This window comes from Pungitius pungitius, chromosome 13 (assembly GCF_949316345.1).
Source record: "Pungitius pungitius chromosome 13, fPunPun2.1, whole genome shotgun sequence".
In the NCBI taxonomy this organism is placed as follows: Eukaryota; Metazoa; Chordata; class Actinopteri; order Perciformes; family Gasterosteidae; genus Pungitius; species Pungitius pungitius.
The window spans coordinates 9,628,802-9,653,208 of record NC_084912.1 but is presented as its reverse complement, the minus strand read 5'-3'; the positions used below and the strand labels follow the sequence as shown (position 1 = coordinate 9,653,208).

The window sequence follows — 24,407 nt, the reverse complement described above, 5'->3', positions numbered from 1 at the left end:
CTCACACATACGTATTTTAATAGGATGTCGTGGTGTTTACGCTTGTCTAAATAGAGGAGATAACACAGGGTTTCGCTTAGTATGCAAACAGCGCCACATTGTACTGGCAGGAATTAAACGATTGATACCGTTCTATATTTGGTTGGCCTGATGAAGTTGCCCCAGAAAGTTGTCAAAAAAATCAAATCAGCATTTATTAAAACACTATTTACCACAGTTCTTCTGTTATAAGCAAACATATGACACGTATTGTGCATGTATTACAAAGATTACAAATGGGAGTTGCAGGATGTCTGAATACTACACATTCTCAGGTAATATTCTAGTACATTTAAAGAATAGCATTATAGTTACTATAGTATGTGTATTAATATTAATGTGACTTACATGACACTAAAAGATGATCAGCATGTTTATTTGTCATCAATATTGCTAAGTGTCTCTGGCAAAACAGATCCAGCAAACCATTGCGCTTTGTTTTCAAAACCAAGTTGACATTCTCAAAACGGTGTTTCATTCATTACGTGCTTGTGCAAAATGTTCCGGGATATCTAAAGTAATCTCTCTATAATGCAATTAATTAAACTTGGCGAAAATTAAAATGAGATCACAGAATATAAGAAAACCACAGTCAAAAAGTATTTATTAATAATGGCAGCACAAAACATTTTTGTATGAATAAAGTATGTTGTCTCCATTTAAGTATTGAACTGGCTCAGAAAGCATCTTTAAAATCACAGTGTTAGAATTGAAAACAGTCAATGCTCACGCTAATGTCTTGTTAAAATCATCACATTGTACAATAAATTCAAACAACAAAAGTCAAAGCAGTTTGTAATGTTGTAGTAGTATGTAAAAAAGATGTTATTGAATGGTTAATAGTTTGTAGTTTTTTATATTTACCAGGGACTGAAAACGGAATATTTGAGAGGATTCCCTGAACAACAACAAGCAAGAGAACAAAGTTAGAAACTGAACTTCACAGCTTTCACTCCAAGAGGTAGTCGTCATATGAGAGCCGCTTCAAATGGGTGATACTATCTGAAATAAAATCACAAAAAAAGAGAAATAATGAATAGTGAGATCACAAAGGAATTTAGCATTTAACAGAATGATTGGCAGGAACATACTTACCCAGCACCCACTGCTCAGACAGGACCCTGCTTCCCTCGGGCCTCCTGCCGCTGTGCTTCCCGATGCAGATACCTGCCTGTCGCACGGATTTGGTGACTGTTCCTCCACAGAGCTGGATCAGCTCCTCCAGACTGTGAGTGGGAGGCTGGGAGTGCTGGGACACAAACATGGCGGGCTGGCCGTGGAACAGATCCTGCTGGTGTTCCCCGGCAGACAGGTGCCTCTGGAGACGACAGATCTGGCAGCAGAAACTGACGGTTAACGCTCGGTTTTCAGGTTTTTGTTTAAGAACAGATGCTGGAAGAACAGCCTTGTAAGAGTATCTCGGGAAATGTTACGGGAATAGTTTGTATCCTAAGAAAATGCACTTTTTAAATGTTCTTGCGTGGAGTTAGACTGATAGACTCTTAGGTCCACATGCATAATAAATGCACATAAATTCAGCCAGAAGCTCATTATTTTAGCTCAGCATAAGAACTGGTTCAATACACAGAACAAAAAGCCACGACAGTGTGACAGCATGCACACTAAGTCAGCTTATTTGAACAATAAACACTTTTATTATTCACACCTGTGCTTTTCCAGCAGTGACAAATCAAAATGTCTCCAGATGATAATGATCTAAATTCTCCCGTGTGACCAGTGCAGCAAAGCTAAGTGGAGTGGAGGAGCGCTCAGTGGAGAACAGTACGTACAAGCACGCACAGTCCAGAGAAAAGGTCTCAGCCAACTGAAAACACCTGTCTGGGTGGACTACGGGTATATAGGGCCTTTAAGAATTCAGAATATTGGTAATTTTGTGTGACATGCAGTAAATTATCAATTGAATTAAAATTTTCTGACTAAAATCTTGAAATCAGTTTGTTCTGAAACATACATTGTTGAGAGTTTTTCATACTTCTCAGCCTTCATGGTGTGTTAAAATTGTCAAGAACTTTCCTCTGTTTTAGTTCTGGTTATAATTGAAACTCACACATGCTTCACGGATGTATATCTCTCATAAACATGACAGTAATATGGACCATGGACCCCCAACCTGACATAACTGACATTTGTGTCAATACTGAAACTGACCTGAAGGTGGCTACTACAGATACAGATACTGGTTCCGGAGGCCAGTAAGAACAGCCTTTACTACAATCCATCCATTCAATTATCCACCATTAAAGCTAATTTAAAAAGCAACTAGCTGTATGACAAAATACTTCAGAGTCATTGCTGAACTTACAGCAGTTTATGACATAAAAAACCAAACCATCCAAGACTATTTCTGTTTACTTGCAACTTCAGGGAAGACTGATATTTTCTTTTGTTGAAATGAGAAAAAATCCGAAGCACATTACTGTGTTGAACTCTGAGTGAGGTGAGCTTCAATGACGTTTGTGCTGGCGGCCCACATTGTTCAGAGTACTGTCAGCTCTGTCGGACTAAATGAGAGCATGTGTATATCACTGAGGCTGTGTTTCTTCTTGGGTTTGGTGAGTGATGCTCTGAGTTCTCACTACGGGGCCACTCTCTATCCAGCAAGGGTCAGTTGCTAAACTGAAGGGGACAATTGGCTCTATTCTAAAGTTGAATGCCAGGAAACAAGCGTTAATGCTTTCGGTCTTTTGTCAATGTTCACACAGGTTTCCCTTTAGGTCGAGTAATCAGGGTTTGGTCAGAGGGTTCAGAGACGAGGTCAAGTTAAGATTAACCCACATTGTAAACTTAAAAGAGAATGATTGAAGATGAAGCAATTTAAACTAGGAGCAACAGTCCATCAAAAAAGGGCAACAAGAAAAAGGCAGCAAGATAAAGTGGTTTGATCAATTTGACCACCCACACACACACACACACACACACACAAGCACATGCACACAGGGCGCATGCATGTCAATTTTATGTAAGTATAGATAGCTACAACTTCAGCTACAACAATTTACTTTCCGAGTTGAGTTCGACAGCTGTGTGAATTCGCATAAATGTACTATAACACCCAGAAAACTGCAGCATTAAAGAAACATTTTTCATGGCCCACATCTCTGCGCTTAAAAAGGATGTCTGTTGCATTCCTCAGTATCACGGCACTGAAATAATTCAAATCTCTAGAGCAGTGGTTCTCAACTGGTCTGGCTCCGGGACCCACCATCGGCGCCAAACATGGACGGACGAATTGTATTCAATTGTAACACATAAAAAACAATCAAACTGCGCGGTGCGGCTTTGTAGTTTACCAAAGTCGTACTAAAACATTTTTTTTTTGACTTAGCACCGTGAGCACCTTGTACTACACAAAATCGCTAGTAAGCAAAACCAGAATTAATCCATAGGTAAGGATAAGGCGCTTGGGATTATAAGGCGCACTGTCGTTTTTTAAGAAAATGAAAGGCTTTTAAGTGCGCCCTATAGTGCAGAAAATACGGTAAATGTTTTTTCAGGATTTACCATTTTCTCATGTGTGGTACGGCAGAGCATTCAGGTTTGGGCGATATAATTTACACAAAGCTCGGGTGAACCCCCAGAAAAAGGAAGAACAGTAAGACTGTGACCTATATTATCTGCCAGTATTTGATATGGCATCATGACATCCACGTTGAGACGATACAGCATAGCTTGTGGTAAAGAGCTTTCTCCGATAAGCACTCTTGAAATTGAGAATATCTTTTTATTCTTCACATGGGAAATTCCACCACTTCGACATCCGGATCAATGTCCATTAACGTCTACTCACATTTCTGTTGTACATGAGTCTGTAGGGACGCAGAATGATTTGGAAGCTCTGCAAACAACCAATACCAGAAAGCAATTAAGGAACTGTGTATAAAAATGAAGTGCAATCCGGAGGCAGATTGCACATATAGCAATTAGGGCTGTCAAAAATAGCGCGTTAACGGCGTTAATTAGCTGTTTGTTGTTAATTACGTCAATTTTTTTGACGCATTTCACGCATGCGCAGTGTGACAAATTATTCAGGTCCGGAAAGAACCTCTTCTTCTAGGGAATGCACTTCATCCTATACAACACATTACTGCCACCTGCAGGCATTTGTCATGCCGTCAGGTTCAGCAAGTTGTTTGCGCCAGAGACCCGCTCCCCCCCCCCCCCCCCCCGTTCTCGCGCAGCAGAACAGAGAAGAAGAAAAGCTCCGCCCAGCAGAGCAAGAGCAGCGCTGTTCTGAAACATGCGGAGGAAGAGAAACCAATGCGATCTAAATCCTCCCAGGTATGGGAATATTTCACACTGAAATGGGGGTGGTAGCGGATTTCTTTGCAGCGCCAGTCGTTCTAATCGCCGCGCTCGACTTCAAGGTGTAACCTTTATTATTGTTCGGTCTGAAACGGCGCGCCCAGTGACGGGTGGTGCAGCAATATTGTTGTTCGGGTGGAAATCGGGAGAAAGGTCGGTCCGGGAGATTTTCGGGGGGGGCTTTGAAACATCGGGAGGGTTGACATGTCTGGTCATGTCTGGTCATCGCAGGAGCACAAACTCACAGCAGAGTGGGATAAACTGCAGAGGCTCGAGACCCTTCTAGAGCCATGCAGGGAAATCAGTCTGTAACTTATCAAATAACATTGATTTGATTATTTTCTGGAATGAATTAAAAAATCAAATATCAATAACATATATTTATGTAAAAAATAATAATTATGATAATAATAATGATAATTATGTATCTGTGTCCTGTTATTTATCTTTAGTATGCATTTCAGAAAGAAAAAATGGTTAGGATTCAGGTGTGATTAATCATGATTAATCCACTGAAAATTCTGATTAATTTGATTAAAATTTTTAATCATTTGACACCCCTAATAGCAATTAAAGCTTATTCTGAACACCTGAAAAGAGTTAATGTTTGGAATGACGGCAAGTCCTTCCTCTTTGGTAATGTTCTTTAAATATGTTGCATTTCCCTTATACCGCAAGTATGACATCAGCTTACTTCCTACAATTCTGTTTCGGCATTTCAATCCAAATGCAGATTGCAATTCTGAACACTTCCTGGCAAAAAAGAAAAAGAAACATGGGTGCAGTTTACATTATAATGTGGCCAGTCCAAAGCTAAATGACTATTCACTACACAATATGAAGCCAAATATATCTACGGTTAAAAGGGAGACTGTTGGATGGAACCTGAGGGATTTTAATGTTCGGGGAGGTAAAGAGTGAAGCTATTGAATCAATAAGACAGAGTCTGTGATGGAAGCACCTTCCTGCAGTATGGGACAAAACATCCTTCTGTATCATTGCCTTTCCTGCATCACACACCTGCACTCTGCTCCCCCACTGCAACATCAAAAATAAACCAAAATAAGGTTGGGAAATCCTTCACTTGGGGAAAAATTCCCCAAACCTCCCATCTATGCCTTGCAGGACAGTTCTTATTCTTAAGAAGATATATATTGTGGTAGCATTATAAGATGGGAAAAGGAATTCAGGGGGGGGGATTCATTTTCATAACCGTTTTTAACTGAAAAACCTTTTCAAGCCACAGAATAATAGCAAGGATTTTAGGCACGTTGTGCACAAACCGTGGCTGAAAATATTAAAACCTCTCGACAACATTGGAGCGTGCTTCAAAATGATAAAGCCGTGTTAAATACGCCTGGAACCCATCCAACCCATCCTGTGTCATACTATTCCAGTAGATGGTGTCAAAACCTGGGACAGGAGACAGAAAACACCCACAACCCAATAAATATTCATCCCCATCTAACAGGATCGCCTACACTTACAAATTGCAAGTTTCTTGTCAGAGAAAATAAGGAAACCACTTTTCTGATTCATGACATTACCATCAAGCAAAAAAAAAACTGTTTTGATCAGAGATCAGCAAGTGGCGACTTCGGTTTCTACTAAGAACATGTTATGAGACTTTATTAAGGACCATGAGAACCAAAAAAAGGTCTGGAAATAATGTATTTTTCCACTATAAAGTAAAAATGGAATTCATAACGGCCAGAAAAACCTTAAAATGAATTAACAGCTAGTAAAAACGTAGAGGAAAAACACATTCTCAAGAAAAAGGAATAATGAATAGGTTTCTGGGGATTATGTATTTAACATAGATTAAGCAACAGTGTAAGAAAATGTTTGGAATAATACATTTCCCCCATTCAAAGCTGCACGTGTGTTTGTGGTTTTTCAATGAATGGGATGGACACTGCTACTATCACAGCTGCATCCTGAGGAGCTGTTCAGCCGGAGAAGAGAAAAAAAACAAGCGGGTATTACAGAGGATATTGTGGAACGTGTGTAGTTTTGTGCATCTGCTTCTCTGTGTTAAGTAAGTGCGCACTGAAAGGAATCTCCACCTCGCTGCTCTGCACAGCGGCCATTGACGGGGAGGAGGGGGGGAGTGGTTTAAACTCACAGTTAGCTAATCAGAGGGGGCCATGGGCAGCTCAAACAACTGGTTGGGGGCTTGATGAAAAGCGAGCACATGCAGTCTGGCAGTTAACCTAAAAGGAATAACACACCACCTCTAATTCCTGATTGCTTTTCCTCTTCCTACCACTGAGAGGTAATAAAAGGAATCTGCAGAGTCCCAAGAGGATTATATACACTTGGATCCCTGCCGGGAAAGAAACCCAGGCATTAAGAGAAGCTTAACAGTTATAAGTGTACTAACTTCCTTTTTTAGGTGAAGAGCTCTGCTATGAAGATGCTGCATGCAAAGTTGCTAGTTTTAGGTCTTTGCCTCGTTCTGGGTTCAGGATACAGTGCCGTTGCTAAGAGACAGTATCAGATCCAAAACGGGCCGTGCAGCTACACCTTTCTGCTGCCGGAGCAGGAGAACTGCCAAAGCCAGAGCAGCAACTACGCGGTTCAAAAAGATGGACCCGAGGACAACGAGGAGTCGACTCAGAGGCTGGAACAACTGGAGATCATCATGGAGAACAACACACAGTGGCTGCACAAGGTGAAGTTGTGTCCCACACACACACACTATTTCACACATTAGTTTGGGATGTCAATGACTTGAGTGATGGTTTCAGAGGAGAAGAGAGGACAAAGTCCATTTAGGTATCCCAGAGACCCTTATGGACTAAATGAGTACACGGGTGTCAGTGGAGACATTCATACTTCCTTTCCAAAAAGTTGGAAAAAGGGATGTACACCCAGTACATGGGATATATCATTTGTGTGATTAGTCGACTAAACTTCCATATACAATAAAACATTTGTATGATTATTGAATATACTTAAGCATGTGGAACATCTGCATACTTTAACAACCAGAATGACAAAAATAGATTTTTCTGACTCTTAAACATATCATTGAAACTGCTGCTTGTTTTCATGTGATGGGCTGATTATTCAATCCTGTACTAAACCGATAGCTTTTTGTTGAGTACTAACTCCCTACTAACATCAGCCAGGCTTCACTTAACAAAAGACACCAAAGGAACATCAACACTGTCGTTTAAATGTGTAGTATTAGAACCCAAACAACCACACACAGTGTCATTTCTTTGAGAATCAATTCTATTGTAGCAAACGCTGAAACCAGTATAACGAATGTGTCAATTGTCTGTGAGAGCCTTTCCCTCAGTGCTAATGGGCATGTTGACTGACAAAGAGTGTGTGCAGGTGCCCCCACGAGGGATGCAAGTGGCCGGCTTCTTGTCTAGCTCCCCCTCTTCTCCCTCTTTAGAGTGTCATCGCTGATCAGAACTTTAGAAAACTAGCGAGACAGAGCGGGAGCACCTCGCTGTACGATCACACCACTCCCGCCTCGTGGCACAAAACAAGCTGTGATCTGTTCCGCGGGAGAGCTCTGAGGGCACAAAAGCTTAAGTGCTGCCTCAGAAATCAAAGCATGCCTGCAACACAAACTTTACAAAGTCCAACGGCAGGTCTGGTGGAGACAGGTTACTTATTTCTCACAGTCAAAAAGGCATCGCTGCGAAAAATGTGTCAACAGAATTGGAGCCGTACCATGGAGGAAGACGTTGGTGCCTCCTTTTCTTGTTTCTCCAACATATGCATGTGCACAAGTCACAAGTAAAACAACGTGGTAGAAGAGATCTCAGCCAAGGATTGTGGACAAAGTGAAACAAGAGTTGATTTGCTTAAACTATTTCCCCCAAACATAAGACACATGATCACGTTCAGGTATGAAACCTTACTAGAGCTCTGTATTAACTGAGATGCAGAATTCATCTTTGTAAACGTCTCTCAGCGGGCTACGTGTGCCAGAATTACCTCAGCTACCCGGCAATACGGGGTTTGGCACCCTATACACTGAAATAATAATAAGCAGATAAAGAAATTAGATGCATATGACTTTACTTCATCATATCCCTTGAGGTTGCACACCTCTCAAACAAGTGGGGCTCGGCTGATCAAATTACTTTAGTTGTAGCCGACGACAACTGAGGGAAACAATCTTTTTTTTACTGACGCCTTTTGAGTCGCACAAAGTAAACAGCGGATTTCATCATTGACTGTAAATGGGACATCCTGCCAGCATTTCAAATGACAGCCTCCCACCTACCACACATCCCTTTGTGTCTCCAAGAACAAAAACAAACTGGACGTCATGAAAGGAAGACAAACAAAATCAGCACTGATTGCAGAAGTTATTTGTATAAATATTATCTGCATAATATACCATGACATTAAAATTAAAATTGGCTGTTTGGGGTTGCGTTGCTGATTGATGAGTAAATAACAAATTCCGCAACCTGACGGCAGTATTTAAGGGACTCTGGTTTCCACGTGAACACACACACACACGTCGTACTGTCATGAAGGATGTAACTCCTCACTCAACACTTCCATCCTGTTTACCAGTCGTGTGACCTGATTGCCACTCAGGAACACCATGCAGGAAATAACTTAATGATTGGTGTCGTTCTAAATCTGGCGATACTATAAGGTAGATTAGGACAAATCTTTCACAGATGAAACATTGACCTTTTCCCACCCTGAGGGCAACCTTGCTCATTATTCACAGGATTCAGAGGTCCCATTTGGGCATGGTTACATTTTATAGGTGTAAAACGTAGTGTAAACTTGAGTCAAGTTGATATTAATAACATAATAAATTAATTTGTTAAGAAAACATTACAATTCAGTAGTTTAAGATTTCAGGCCATATAGCATGTACAGCATACACGTAGTTAACATTTGACAGCAGTTGAGATAATACCATTGCTATGTCACGTGGAGACCAGAGTCTTACACAGCACATGGTTAAATAATTCAACAACATTGTATGGCTGTTGTGTAACTAAGGAGTAAAATGTACGTGGTTACGCACTTAATAACAACACACAGTTTATCCAAACTTCACTTTCAATGGTGTTCACTGCAGTCAGTGCAAACAGGATTGTGCGGGCACTGCTAATCCGGTTAATCATACTAATCAATGACTTTCCAGCTTAAGCCTTTTTTTCTTTTCTTTTCTTTTTTGCGCTGTAGCTGGAGAACTACATACAGGACAGCATGAAGCAAGACATGATCCACCTCCAACACACGGCTGTGCAAAACCACACGGCCACGATGATAGAAATCGGAACCAACCTGCTGAGTCAAACCGTGGAGCAATCGAGGAAAATGAGCAGCGTGGAGGCCCAGGTGAGGCCGTACAACCCGCAGCACGCTTACATGCAAATAAACCGCGCAACACAGTAGAATATCACAAAAGAACGGGGAAAGTTGTTTTCTGTGACTCAGTGGGCCGAGCAATACAATGCATGTAATGGTCAAAGAAAAAGAAAATAAGCACAGGGGGGGAAAAACAGGCATGACTAAGTCGGTTTATTATTGTGGCTACACGTCAGTGACCTTACGTGAGCAAACTGTACAGCATTTCCTGTTATTAGCACATTCTTATTCCCACAGAAAGGTCTATCAGTTTGTCACGATCACACATCCGTCTGTTCAAAGGCATCAACAGCCCCATTGGAGACACACAGCTAGGATCCATGTAAACAACCTGCTTTTTGCTGAGTTCAGTTCCTCCTCACTGGGAAAATTAGAGGCAAGGTCCCCAACCCCAGAGCTCAGTTCAATACGTCTGCCTGGGCTGGGTTTGAACGTTTCCCATGCTCAGGTATGTCTGCTGTGTGGCTCACTCTGGAGGTGCAAACAGGGCTGAACTTGTTCCACTAAGGACAGACAGAACTCACAAGAATCCACGCAATTTGAACAGATTGCTTATTGACACCTTATTGACACTTTGTTTGCTGAACCCTTCTTTAAGCTTGCTTTTTTAAATTCATTTCAATTGGAGTAACAAGTGGCATACGTGGAGGATCTTGAGTACTTTTTGAGGCGATGGTGAATAAAAACAGTGTTTAAACAGAGGTATGGAGAATTAAACCTCACAGCCTTACCTTGTTCTTCCGTCTCAAGGTTATTCGTCATTCAACTCGACTTGAGCGTCAACTGCTTGAAAATTCCTTGTCAACCAACAAGTTGGAAAAACAACTAATTGTCCAAACGAATGACATCAGCAAGCTGAATGACAAAAACAGGTGAATACACCAATTGCTAATTCCAACTTTCAGGCCCGCAAAGTGAAGTTTTGTGCCGACGTGAAAACATGGCTGAACCTTTTCCTTCTCTACAGCTATCTGGAGAAAAAGGTGGACGAGATGGAGCAGCAGAGGCAGGCGGAGCTGAAGCTGCTTCGAAATGAAAAAGAGCAGCTTCAGGCCCTGATACTCCGGCAGACGGCCGTCATCGGCGAACTGGAGCAGCAGCTCCTCAAAGTCTCCTCCAACAACACGGCGCTGCAGCGCCAGCAGCAGGAGCTGCTGGACACCGTCAACAACCTCATTCACACCGTCTCCCTCGGCTCGGCTCCAGGTGATTCTGCACTTCAGGTCGCCTTGACCGTCAGCTTTTATATTTACTTTAGTAAGACAACAAAGACAAGTCTGCTGAATTAAATGATACGCCGGCGAACCAATCAAATCAAATGCACCTGCAAAACAAATACAAACCGAGTATCATTGTTTAAGCCATGTAGGTGTGTGTGTGTTTGTGTTTGGATTGCACAAAAAGAAATGGTCACCTGACTTGAAATATCACACGCCTCAATGTAAAGGCTGCAACACCAATGCAATGGATGTGACCGTTTCCCCCCTCAGAACATGTAAACTTATCAACTTATCAAACTTTCTTGCAGCGAGCAAAGCTGCCATGATGCAGGACACTCCGACCACCTTCATGGACTGCGCCGCTGTCTTCAAGTCAGGAAACACGCAGAGTGGCGTTTACACTCTCACGTTGCCCAACACTACAACCGAGGTTAAGGTAAAGTCTTTCTGTTGAAGTGATTGGGACTCGGCACGCACAGCCCCACCCGCAATCACACCACCCGTTCAATAAAACGCTGGACGTGCTCCGTGTTGTGTTTGAAGGCCCAGCAGTTGAGTGCAAATGTTCTCAGACACTTTTCATTAGTGACGCGCATGCTTGAGCTCTAGCTCTGATCTCCTTAGAAACATTTCAGCGAATATGACCTAGACTTTGATTCTCTGTCCTTTCCTTTGTTTTGACCAGCTCAAATACGGCCAACGGCATTTTTTTCAAATCATAAACAAGGATTAAGTCTCTGCACAGCCTTCATTTTGGGGTCTTAATTGCAGCAACTCCCATCTCCTTGTGTTTAAAGGCTTTCTGCGACATGCAAACAGAAGGAGGAGGGTGGACCGTGATACAAAAACGCTTTGACGGCCATGTTGACTTTCACCGAACGTGGCAGGAGTACAGAAAGGTAAAACCAATCAAGAAGAAATTCTTCCCTTAAAAAGATACAACCTAGGCTACGGTTTTCATTCCTAAATCACAAAACAGTGAGCTGATTCGGCTTTGGCCATCGACTGAACGTGTTCTTAAGGCCTGCCGGACTCTGCTCTGCAAGAGGCAACAGCAAAGAGGAGCCGTGTCCCGCAGAAACAACCAAAACATGAAATCACTATAATTTGTTGCATTTTAAGCACTAGATTAAATCACACTATATTCAATATGTCTGCAAGTGCGTCTGAAACTGTGCTTAAATTCTCTAATTAAAAAGGGGGTTATATAACTCGCAAAAATTGAACAGCACTGTCAAGAGGAAGATTAATGATTTTATTTTCAGTGACCAGAGCTGCAGCCGAGGAAATGTAATGCTGGTGCTGTTGCTAATGGAAAAAGAGACTAACAAAGCCCCCCTGCAAGACATAATTACATTTCTTTTATGGATTTTCAGGGGTTTGGAGACCCTTCGGGAGAATTCTGGTTGGGAAATGAGTTTGTCTCCAGACTGTCGATTCAACAGTCCTACAGACTAAGGATCCAGCTGAGCGACTGGGAAGGAAACTCTGGATTCTCACAGTACGACCAGTTTTCCCTCGAAGGTGAAGCACAGAATTACAGGTACGTTGTGCTGACAACATCAAAGAAGCGAGTGTGTCGGATGCTCAACGGCAATTACTGAACATTTTGTATTATTTTCATTATGGTTTCAAGCCAATATTTTGCAACTCAGGTTTCTCAAGTTATTAAGGGCAAAGACGCCCATCAGCAAATAGAGAAGTTACAAACGTGCTTTTGAAGTCTGCAATCCAGAACACGCACCATGAACAGGTGCCAGATTTTGAACGGAGCATAAAGCCAAAGCATAGCCTCAAATTTCAAAGCCTTAAAATGATAAAGAAGGAATAACAACTATATGTTAGTAACCACATTAAGAGGTAGAAGTAACAACAGTATATTTGGAATAACTCACATGTAGTGCTGTATATTTGTCATTTATGAATATTTTGCAGTGAAACACATCTCGTTATAGAAGATGTTCTTATAAATGGAATAATAATATATCATATAATAACACTCTACATTGAAGATGAGACCATGTTAATGGACACACTGCCGGGGCTCGTGGGGATTTTCCACTGAATTAGCTCTTGTTGTTAACTACTAGCACCATTGTGCATGAAGTATGATTCGGAGACTCATCAATGCTAATTTATTCTGACGGTGTCTTGGACCTTATCACACGTGTGTATATCAACCAAAAACAAGCTACGGGTCCTAAATGTTGACTTCCTACCTACTTCCTACATCTTTTTAAAAGCAAAACACATTATGGAAAGTCCTCCAGATGATTATTTGCTGTATACGACGGTCTACTTCCTGGTACTGGCATCTGCCCAAAGAAAATGTAATAAAATTGGTTAGTGTTTAAAAAATAGGAAATACATCAAATGTCTCTTAGACGTCTAACATTCGGTCTGCTTCTCTGGGCAATAACATAACCATCAGAAGTGTTTTCCTTTCTGAACCTAAGCTGATTTCAGGAGTGGAATGGATACTTCCTTTGAATTTGACAAACAGACCTTGAAATGCTCCAATTCAACACAGTTCTTTTCAGCTCTCAGGTCTACTTGACAATGACCAATTAGGTCTACGGTTAGCGGGCTCAGTAATTCCAAATCACTCCGACAAAGTAGCTGCCCAACGAGCACAATGGGAATTCCTCAGCATTCAAATAAAAATAGAACAACAACGTATGAAATCAGCAAGACGCTTGTAAAAATCCCAAAGAGAACAAACTGTGGTGTAAATGGGACATACTGTATTCCCTATGCCAAACCACAGACCCAACTCAATTAGATCCAGTATTACTGAAGCCGAACTGCAGATATAAATTGCACGTTACACTTTTCCCTTTTCTATTCTACAGGATACACCTTAAAGGCTTCAGTGGAACGGCGGGCAAAATAAGCAGCATTGGGCAGCCAGGAAGTGATTTCAGTACAAAGGATGCAGACAACGACAAATGTGTTTGCAAATGTTCACAACTGACAACAGGGGGTAAGAAACACATTTTTATAAATAGCTTGTGCTTCTGAATATTTGTGCTCGTCGGGAAAATTCAAATATCGGGTTGATTTGTGTGGAACAAATTCCCACTCACCCTAATCTTGCCACTTGCCCTGAAAGTATTCAAGGGCATCTTAAGGGCTGCCGTTCTTTTGTGGCCAGGTCAAAGGGCACAATTAGCTCTGAGTTAATCACTGATCGACTCATTGGGGAATTCAGCCCCCTACAATGCCTGACATTAATAGCCTGGGAACAGAGCTGCTCTCTCCTCTTGTAGCTTAAAGGTCCTCCTCCATTCCCTTGAAAGTAACTCCGCTGCCAGAAGTTTGTCTCCCTCCGTATCGCGGTCTGCCGAGCAAGCACGAAGGCATGAAAACTCTAGCCCTCTCCCTTTTTTTCCCATGAGAGACGGGGAACTCCGTTTGCACGTTACGCACAATCGTCGCACTGACCCAGTAAGAAGGAGCCAAGCAGGATCCCGTATGACGGCCCGGTTACTACTGCTGGGCAAAACCCTAAATCCAGAGTCATGAAGCCAGTCAGTCTCGTAGCAGCGAGTCTACGATCAGTGACAAAACCTCTACATGTGAGCAGTAGCAATGTGACTGTCACATCCAATTGGATGCTGCCAAATGGGATTTGCCTTAACACAGGGACACGCACTGCCGCTCTATGACGAGAGGCTTCTAGCTGCTCATTTGAAGCCATGTTAATGGTTGAGTTACAGTGTCAAAGTGAATAGAATAACCTGAAAATATTTTTTCACCATTTATTTGTTCTCTAAAATCTAATATTCATTATATATGGAGTATGTCTTACATAGTGTCTCCAGGTGGCAGTTTATAAAAATTCCATAGACATTATTTTAATTTGTTTAGATTAATAAAAGTGTAGATGGTTTACCTGAAGTACACGTTTTTTCAGCCCATCAAACCAGGTCTTCCTTAAAACAGGCTACTATATCACTCATCTTGGTCCGACACAATGACGTGTGTAACAACATATATATTTACGTTTTTTTATGTTCTAGGTTGGTGGTTTGAAGCCTGCGGTCCGTCCAACTTGAATGGAATGTTTTACCAGCAAGGCCAAAACTCAAATCGCTTCAATGGAATCAAATGGTACTACTGGAAAGGCTCGGGCTACTCGCTGAAGTCCACCACAATGATGATCAGACCAGCAGACTTCTCAGGTTCCCTCTGAACTGACTCAAACAATATAACCAGCTGGTGGGAAATCCTGCCTGAAAGCTACAAAAAAGAAAAGTATCAAGCGAACCAAAGTACTTCATTAAGGGATTTTACATAACTTTTCGAAATTATATTTTGTGCAATTTTATGTTTAGTAATTTAAATCAGATGGGTTGTTGCAAAAAGTGTTACTTATGGATTATCAAAATGAGAAATATGTATAGTGTAAATGTTGCTATGTATAGATTACTACAGTTATAGTAATTACTTTGGGAATAACTAGACAATCACACTGAACATTAAAATGTGATATTCATTATATTTCATTAAAGTTCATAATTCTTTGAACCATCCATGTTTTGAATAATAGCAGCCTGTGTCATTGTAAAAAAGAAAAGGAGACTATGGTACAACACGCAGAAAACCAAAGCTCAAAGTTATTATGGTTTTGTTAAATGCCTAAAATGCAAATGTAAAAAAATGCCACAGGAATTGTTTCTCTAATGATTATTGTTGTTTTTCTCCCAGGAATGTAGGCTATGTCTATTTGTTGTTTAATTTATATGCCGTTTTTTAAGTTTTATATTTAACATTATATATGAGGAAAATTAGATTATTAGGTATTAACTATTTCATGCACATTCCCAATAGGAGGAATTCCTTTAATATGGTTCTGCAGTACCCTTCCACAGGCTCATAAATGCCGATTGTCTTTTTGCTGTATTCTGGGGATGTTTAACTTTATTCCTCTTGTGTTTCTTTTGAAGCTTCAACAAGCAAACGTTACGATAACTATGTAAGAGGGAAGACGCTACGTTTCTCACCAGCTTTTTGAAGTGATTGTCTGTAATTTTCTACCAGTCGCTATGTACCTGAAGTTGAATATTAAACACAAGCACAAGGCAGAGGGCTTCAGACGTGAGCTCTAAAGTCCTTCTCGTCCTCAGTCCTGTTCTACCTGATGACACCGCACAGCCGGCCCGAAGCACAGTCGCTGGAGCAGGACGCATATTTTTAAGCTTTGTCTATTTTCAAGGGCAAAACAAAAACCCTAAATGCTTAAATGTTGCATATCTTGTTGCTTTTTATGGATCTTTTGGTACCTAATTCATATTATATTCAATATAGTGAATTATTGACAGATAAAAGAAAACTACTTCTTCAGATTAATAGGATAATCAATCCAATACAGCTATAAATGATTCCTGATCATTGGATTGTAACGTTTTCTCTGTTGTTGAGTAATATTAAAATGGAAAAAGTCTTTTATCCTACTGCCCATTCACTCAGTTCAGGCCTCATTCAAATCCACAGTGAAAATCATCTGTTTCAACACTAGTTCCAATAACTGATATACTGATGACCATTGATGATCATTGCGCTCCAGAGGACACACGTGCACACCAGGCATGTGGTTTGCACACCGCTGGTAAGAGAAAAATAATGATAAACGGCCATAGGGACGTTTAGAGAGGAAACGTGATGGCAATTGTCCGCATTCAAACTCCACATCGTCCTTCACGTTAGCAGGAGCCAACAAAGATTTTAATACCTGAATGCGGAATTCAGGAAAAAGCAACATTCACAGTCCACACAGGAAGCTTCAGGAAAAACAGGCCAACTGACAATGGACGACTGGCAATGAAAATGTTAAAAATTGCATACAGTATAAAATGTACAGGCTTGTATATGGTTTTTGTCACATTCAGAATATAAATACATGAACAGCCTTTTTTATCTGTTAATTTAATGTCATTCAATATAAACACAGAGAGGTTTACTGCAGAGGTTAATGCTGCTAGTACCCGTGTGCTGCACCGTTCTATAGTACTACTAAACAAGAATTGGTTCTCACCTGTGCTGCAGGAAACTGGTCTGAGAGTTCATATGGCTCCTCTGGAATCCACTGCCTTTGCTCCAAACACCACAGGATCTACTCCGGAAAAACATAAGATATTAAGACACCTCTCCATCAGTTTACATACCATCACGTAGTTGCTTTTAAAACACTTACAAACTACACACCCATTCAAACGACAGGATCCAACAGCCTCGAGCTATGCCCAACAGAATATTGAGAGTCCGCCGGTGACCGCAGGACACCACGTGAGTTGTGCTCTCACAAACTCGGTCAACGATTGAAAACCCGCCCAGAGTCGTCACAACCTGAACCAACGTGTGCTGCTTCCTACAAGAGGTGGATGAAATAGAAAGAATCCGGCACAAACGCTTAAATAAGATCCCACCGAAGCGTTCAAAATGGGATAAAAGCGTCAGCTAAATGACACGTGTTACATGTTTGTACTCACTCAGTGGGCATGCTCGTCATGACCAATGTTCTCATAACCTGAAAGAAATACAAACAAACGTTCCTGATGACAGGATGAAACATTTTCTGAACTTACTGATCGTGAACACTTTTGTGAACCGATAACGTGAAAACATTATACCGATGTGAAGCAATTAGACAAGACTGGAAAAAAATCAATTGAACCCCATATGGCATTATGCACATCTTATTTTTCGGGAAGTAGTTCTTGGCCTCTGGTGTGTTGTATGGTTTCACAATACCCACGTATAAGCTACTCTATAGCTGCTCCAGATTTGTTTCTCAGCTTCTGTAGGAGTTCAAATCTGTTAAATCTGTAGAACAAATGCACACCTTATAGTAGCCAATAATACAGTAGCCATAAATAGGAAATGTGTCAGAGACACTAGTAAATAAAGTGCATGTGTGTTTCTTTTGTGTGTGAGTTGGTTTGTTGAACAGCACGGGGCAGGTAAAAGGACCGCTACTCAGCGAACACACAGGCCGTGCACTTTCAACAACCCTGCCGGATGAAGAGTTGCGTAGAGACCAAAAAGGAAATCGAACAACCAAGGCCGCGAGGGGAGAAAAACATATTTGGAGCCAGCGAAACGGAACTGTACATTTGACGCCTGTGGTCAATCCATTCTCGTTCTTTGGCCCCAAAACAGCGAGCCGTCATGGACACAAACACCTGAGGACCACCGGGGGCCTTCCTGCCACACCGGTACGTACTGATGTCAGCTCCCCCAGCTGGAAGTCAAGGGTTAAGGCCTGCAGCACACAGCGGTGCCAAAACGGTGCGACGGCCCCTCCCACACCATCATCACATTGTCCCCTGGAATTCATGGAGGTGGTTACCGTCGCCCCGTGACTGCTGGTCCTCTGGGCCGCACCGACAGCAGGTTTTCTTCAAAAGGAAAAATGTTTTGCTATTTCACTTTGTCAACGATCTCTTCTGACACCTCAGCGAGGCCGAAAGGCAACGAGAAAATCTGCCCATCTTCAGGTCGTTCAAACTCAGTCAAACAACTCAAAACACGGGCAGCCTTTCTAAAACGTTTCCTCAGAGGGAACCTTGGCTTATCTTATGCAGGGGACGTGTTCTGGCAGCGGCACAAAAAACACGGGCATTGAAAAACGAGTTGGACATAATGAGCCTGTGACAAAGAGCTGGTGTGCAGCATGGCCTTAGAGCGCCGCCAGCACAAATGAAGGAAGTTCTCCACTGAATAAGTGAGTCTCCATGACGGCTGCTAAACCGCACAAAACGAAAAGACAAATGTAATAGAGATGAGGACCGGTCTCTCTGCAAAGGGTTGAGCTCAACTGAAGCGGTGAGAACGAATTAAAAGCACCAGTTGAGTTGAGTTCAAAAAGATCAAAATAAAAATAAAAAACACTCTTTACAAATGATTGTAATTTTTTTTATTAAACATAGCGTGGGCAGACTGAGCAATTACGGAATAAACCTGCTGCATAAAAGGATTTATGAAAAATAGCTTACTTTAAACCCACAGGGATCTGTCTTCAAGCCACATGAACTGTGTGATTGCTTACAATCTACACTGTCAAAGATCGGTTAAGCCACGCAGGTGTTACCTATTAAAAGCTTATGTTTACCGACACCGCCTCACATCGGAACAGGAATTATTCAATATTATGGGGATCGTTACAGAAACACATAACTATCATCTTCACTGCATTCAGGCCACAATGAAGTCAACCCTGGGGGGGGGAGAAAGACATGTTTGGCTCTTTTCAGGCCACGGCTTTTTGAGGTTACCAGCGTAACGAAAACAGAGCCCAGGTGCATTATCACAAGCAAGGAAGTTGTACGCTTCCATCACAGAGGCAAAAAACACAGGAAGTCCTCCGGAGCAGACGGAACCTCTTGACTACCTGCGTCAAACGCCTACAGCCGTGGAAGTGTGTGACCGTACGGAGGAAATACTTAAAGAGCTATGACACACCGCTGGTGTTTGCTTCCCCGGACTTCCTATTGTACAGAAAATCCACCAGCCTCAGGAATCTTTGTCAATTCCTGCAGCTGCAATAGATTCTTGGAATAAATAAACCACAAAATCGGGTAAATTGAGAAAGGGTGAAGAAAACAAATTGTGTCTACGGTGGACAAAGGACATTGTATAAATTAATAATTGTTGTTATTGTGTAAATCAAAACGGATATCTCATGTTGCATCAGTATTTTTTAATTGGTAAGCTACCCACTGGGGAGTTAATGCTCAGATAATCCTATATGTGCAGTCCCACAACACTTAAGGAGATGTACATCAATACATTAACTGTATGATTCTTATGCAAAACAAAATCCTACAATTAAATCCTCAGAATGTACAGAAAACATTTTTCTTACCTTTTTTTTGTTCACCATGTTCTGAAGACTCAAGCTGACTTGTTTATTGTGATGTTCTTCTTTGCCTTCAGACGAGAACTCTCTTAAACCAGCTGCAGCCGTACGCACATTTCCCCCTCCTACATTTGAAAATAAGAAAAACAATTGTAAACAGAGTGTGTGGGGGGGGGGGAGGAGGGGGGGCTGACATTGTTTTGCATGTTGATGATGTTTTTTCGTCTCTTCATTACACTTGGCTTAAAGCAGTACAATGCACCACTAACTTCAATTCATAAGCAATTAAACACATTCAGAGAATAAACTATTTGTCAAGATGAACATGTTAAAAATGTCCTCGGCTCAATTTGACAAGTTTAAACACTAAATCTCAGTTATGTGTTGTGATACAATAACCTTTTTTTACAGCAATGATCTTTTTTTAAAAGTCTTAGATTTCAGTAATGATCCATCGACTCCTCATCTTCAACTGCAGCCACCTCGGAGAGCCAGGCCAGTGTGTCACATTCAAGCAGATGTTGAAACTCTATATTACATCAACGTTAGAATCTCAAATACAATACAAATACGGTCTTCAAAAGACAAAAATTACAAATTACGACAATATTGACATGAGAGGACCTCATTTATTTAAATTGAAGTTTCTTCTTTATTTATCGCTTTAAAATGTGACATCCAGAAAAAAATTGGCGGAAATTCGCTGGCTTAAAATGGTATTGTTGAAACCACACACATGGCCCAGTGATTACATTTACAAACACTCAATCATAGGCAATCATTTGATTTGTTCAATTCACTTTGTAGCCTCGCTACTCACTTTCCACTGCATGAGAAACGGCAACGACAGAGTTCCTCTGCAGCGGCGACACCGCGTCGGCCTCTGACGACGTGGGGGGCCGCACTGAGGCAGAGGCTCTTCTCCGTCTCGCGGCATCGCTCGGGGTTGTGCCGCTGCTTGTGAAGGACAACGTGCTTTGTCTCCGCCTTTTTGCCCGGTGTGTGACATCGGGACTTGGCCCCCGCGATGCAGGCTGAGGTTCTTTGACATCCGGCTTGCTGCCTGCAACAGAATTCTGACTTGTTTCGAGTAACCTCTTCTTTTTATTTGGAGTGTCGGATCCTACGCTTTCAGTTTTTAGTTTACTCTTCTTTGGGACAGAGTCCAACTGAAAAGGATTTGGAACGTCTCTCCTCACGGGTAGATTAGGCAAAGGAAGTCCTTTGGATGTAGGGTGGTGGTTGGCAGGGGAAAAGTAGTCCTCAAAGACATTATCGTCTCCCTCAGTGGAAACTGAAGCAGCACTTTTAGAGTCACTGGGTAGAGTGAAAGACCGAACTAAGGCAGAAAATGATGCCCTGGCTTGTTTAGGTGTTTTCTGTATTGGGGGAGCAGGTTCCTTTAACAGTCTAACCGCACCATTACCAAATTTGTCTGGTGATGGCAGACAGCTAGACGATTTTGCCGCATCTGAAGAAAAATGTGTCTTAGTCTCTGTAAAGGATTTAGCTACTTTTATCTTTTCCTTTACAGTTTTGGCAGGCGATGGCCCGGATGATTTTATCTCTGATTCCCTTTGTTCTTCATTAAAGTTTGTGCTGATGCAAGATATCTTATCCTTTACGGGCCCTTCAAATAAACTGAAAGATTTGTGTTTCACCGCTGCCTTTTTTCTGACTGAGGACCTTCTTTTTAGAGTAGTGGCTTCCTTGAAGTCTTGACATTTTACATAACTTGAAACTTGTTTTGGCACATCGCGGCAGGGGGAGAGCCACGGCTCTTTGGAGTCTTTCATGTGGCGTTGCTCACGGCGGTCATGGTCAGTGACATCCACTTCCTTTCTCCCTTCTTCCTTATCAGGTGAGTAAGCAGGTTCAGCAACAGAAGCACTGGAATCATCATCATCAGACGGGTCATCTATATTCAAAAAATACATAAATAAGAACACTGTGCATTGCTTAGTCCTTTCTGTTTCTGTTGGTTTTGTTTGTTTAGCTGTTCTTAAAAGTGTTTTCCATGACTAGGTGCACCCTCTTAGTCCACTAATCAATCAAATCGGTCTTTGTTTACAAAGATCTCTTAGTCGTTAGACATCTAGTTAACTTATTCCACACAACATCTAAAGTAGTACTTGTGTATTGTTTGAGATGTCTTATTCAAATCAAATAGTGTATTATCCGACAAGCAGTATTCAACAAAGAATGTATCATGTCATGGACACCGCTATTAATGTCCCCAACCATGTAAGCAGGGGCTCCCGCTTCACATTATTCTTCACTTCACAAATTGCAGAGTGGAAAACGCATCAAGAGGCTGATGAGGAGCTGCTCAGAGTCAGAGAGACCTCACGCTAAAATGCTCAGTACTGTCATACTATGTTTTAAGTATTTCAATGTCATTTATTTACTATTTCCATTCACATTCAACTCCTTGTTATATAAGGCTCAGCCAAATAAATATTTAAGATAATTAGGTGCAATCTTCAATTATAACACAACGATAACATTTTCAATTGATCAGTAGCATCATAACATTCTTTCTTACACATTAATTTGAGGACTGTTGGTGTGCTCCCAAGAGAAGGCTTCATCCCTGCTGGTGAGCAGGATTCAACCATTTGTGAAGCTGAAAGACAGAATATAGATGTGTGAATTTCAGGAAGTTGGCATTTGTCAGTTCATCTTCCAGTGCAATTGCAGCTGCTGCCCATACCTGTGGGTGAGAGGTTTTCTCGTTTCTCTTTCATGTCTCTCAAGCGTTGTGCCATGTAATCTGATCTTTTCAATGCAGGGCTATAGACAATTCCATTCTCCTCATCAATAATGATGGGCGACACATCGGTAACTATTGAGTGAAAGCAAATCAAAACATGTAATTTGTAATTTCACCTTTTTTTAAGTTTCTAAAGGGATAATAATCTCTTACCAAAAGGTTGTTTTGGAGCTAGGTCTTTCATCATCTTATCTAATTTTTTTCTCATGCGTCTGTCATTTTCAGGTGTCCTCTCCGGAGAATCTTTTGGTTGCATGCATCGATGCTACATGTCAGACACAAAAAATATATTTGGAAAAAGAAGAATAAATGGTTAAACACTTCCAAAAACATAAAGCATTTTTTCTTATCTTTCTCTTCTGTATAAGGAACAGACCCATAATCAGCAGAAAGTATAGCGTGACCCTGGTTTAACAGTGATATTCATTAACGGCTTTAACAAACATAAAGACCTCATGCTCATCTGACTCTACTCACTTTTTTGTTCTTCAATATAGGATTGCTTTCATCATTGAGGGCTGGAAACAACTCCTCATCCAAACGAACCCCATCATCGTAACATCTGGACATCATTTTGCCAAAATTAAAGCATATTATTGTTCAAAAAAAGGTTGACGATAATATCATGTAAATCTAGAGGACAATAGGAGGAAGAAATATCAGTTTTTCTTAAGCTGTCTCTCTGTGTCATTCTTACCTGCCTACCCAGAGAACAGAGACAAGCTTCACGTCATTTTTCTTAGCTTTCTTCCATGTAGCCGGGTGGCCGTTGTTGAAGACTACATGTGTGACTTGTTTATTGAATGACTTTGATACCTGTCAAATAAAAGGCATTTAGATGTTGCAAAGTACACATATAGTTACATTGTCTGAAAAAGTATGGCAAGCAATATAGTGCTATTGTGTATATGAGCCCTGCCGTCTCACCTGAGCACCCATTTCTTGCAGCTGCTGAACGAATGGTTTAGAATAGTTTGCCGTTTTGTCTGATGACCACACATCCACATAGACAACAACATCTGCAGACATATGGAACAGAGTCACACTTACATCATAAAAAACTTAGATGAAGTGCAGTAAAACCAAGATGTACAATACCTTTAAGAACTGAAACATTGCTTGTTGTTGTTGTCATGGCTGCTCTCGTAAGCTTTGCCTAAACAAAACCAATAAAGACACTTGAGTTGAAAGGACACACTGTGTGTGTGTGTGTGTGTGTTTATTTTAGGAGCCCATACTGCATGCATAACGACCCCTGCCTGCATCCTGAAAACATATTATGCAGGTACAGTTAACTACCGTACATCTAATGGCTTAAACGCAATAATAAAGGCTGGAGTTGAGAAACAACGTAACTAAGGTAAGGTTGGTGAGTCAATCGAAGTTACCGAACGTTTAACAACTTCGTATAGCCCATATGACGTTGTTAACTGCAACGTCAGTCATTTAAAGAACAGAGGTTTGGACATCATTCACGTTAGACATGTACATGTATTACCTAGAAATTCATAATGGAACGTTAACAGTTGACGCAGTTCAACGTTGCTGGTAGTTTACGCTACGTTTCGATGCTAAATTAGTGAGCTAACGATAATAACCAACGTTAACTTGTGTTGTTGTTCTTAGCTTTACGCTGGTGTGGCTAATACGTCCGTAATATGCTGAGATGTGTATTCGATATATGCTTGACTATTAGCAGGACAAAGTAATGAACACAAATATCTACTTTATGCGACGGGGAAGTTTAAATTACGCTGATTTCAACAATACCTGGCTACAGCGTACAACGTTCGCGCCTGCACTTTGTGAAGAGATGCATTGTGGG

The 24,407-nt window shown here is 41.3% G+C and overlaps 2 protein-coding genes across 10 annotated transcripts; one reads left to right on the top strand and one right to left on the bottom strand.

The window, feature by feature from the left end:
* Positions 1 to 474: 474 nt before the first annotated feature.
* mcph1 (microcephalin 1) lies at positions 475 to 24,407 on the bottom strand. Of its 9 annotated transcripts, none has more exons than XR_009957242.1 (15): positions 24,081 to 24,336; positions 23,681 to 23,738; positions 23,510 to 23,601; positions 23,280 to 23,398; positions 23,060 to 23,144; positions 22,736 to 22,847; positions 22,523 to 22,654; positions 22,355 to 22,435; positions 20,630 to 21,727; positions 19,816 to 19,934; positions 17,441 to 17,478; positions 17,146 to 17,319; positions 16,987 to 17,064; positions 1,135 to 1,372; positions 475 to 1,041 (listed from the first exon to the last, which is right to left on the bottom strand). XR_009957242.1 is itself a non-coding variant. In XM_062566766.1 (15 exons), exons 2-15 carry the CDS (start codon positions 23,715 to 23,717, stop codon positions 989 to 991), a joined length of 2,469 nt encoding a protein of 822 aa, XP_062422750.1. In that variant the 5' UTR covers positions 23,718 to 23,738; positions 24,353 to 24,407; the 3' UTR covers positions 475 to 988. The 9 variants fall into 9 exon arrangements, 7 of the variants coding, with proteins under 7 accessions (XP_062422750.1, XP_062422752.1, XP_037321391.2 ...); XM_062566766.1 differs by lacking the exon at positions 24,081 to 24,336 and adding an exon at positions 24,353 to 24,407 and having other exon boundaries at positions 1,135 to 1,385; XM_062566768.1 differs by having other exon boundaries at positions 475 to 1,037; positions 1,135 to 1,385; positions 24,081 to 24,338.
* angpt2a (angiopoietin 2a) lies at positions 6,530 to 16,322 on the top strand. The gene is made up of 9 exons (XM_037465513.2): positions 6,530 to 7,036; positions 9,544 to 9,699; positions 10,480 to 10,601; positions 10,697 to 10,935; positions 11,258 to 11,385; positions 11,747 to 11,848; positions 12,326 to 12,492; positions 13,802 to 13,932; positions 14,972 to 16,322. Exons 1-9 carry the CDS (start codon positions 6,773 to 6,775, stop codon positions 15,142 to 15,144), a joined length of 1,482 nt encoding a protein of 493 aa, XP_037321410.2. The 5' UTR covers positions 6,530 to 6,772; the 3' UTR covers positions 15,145 to 16,322.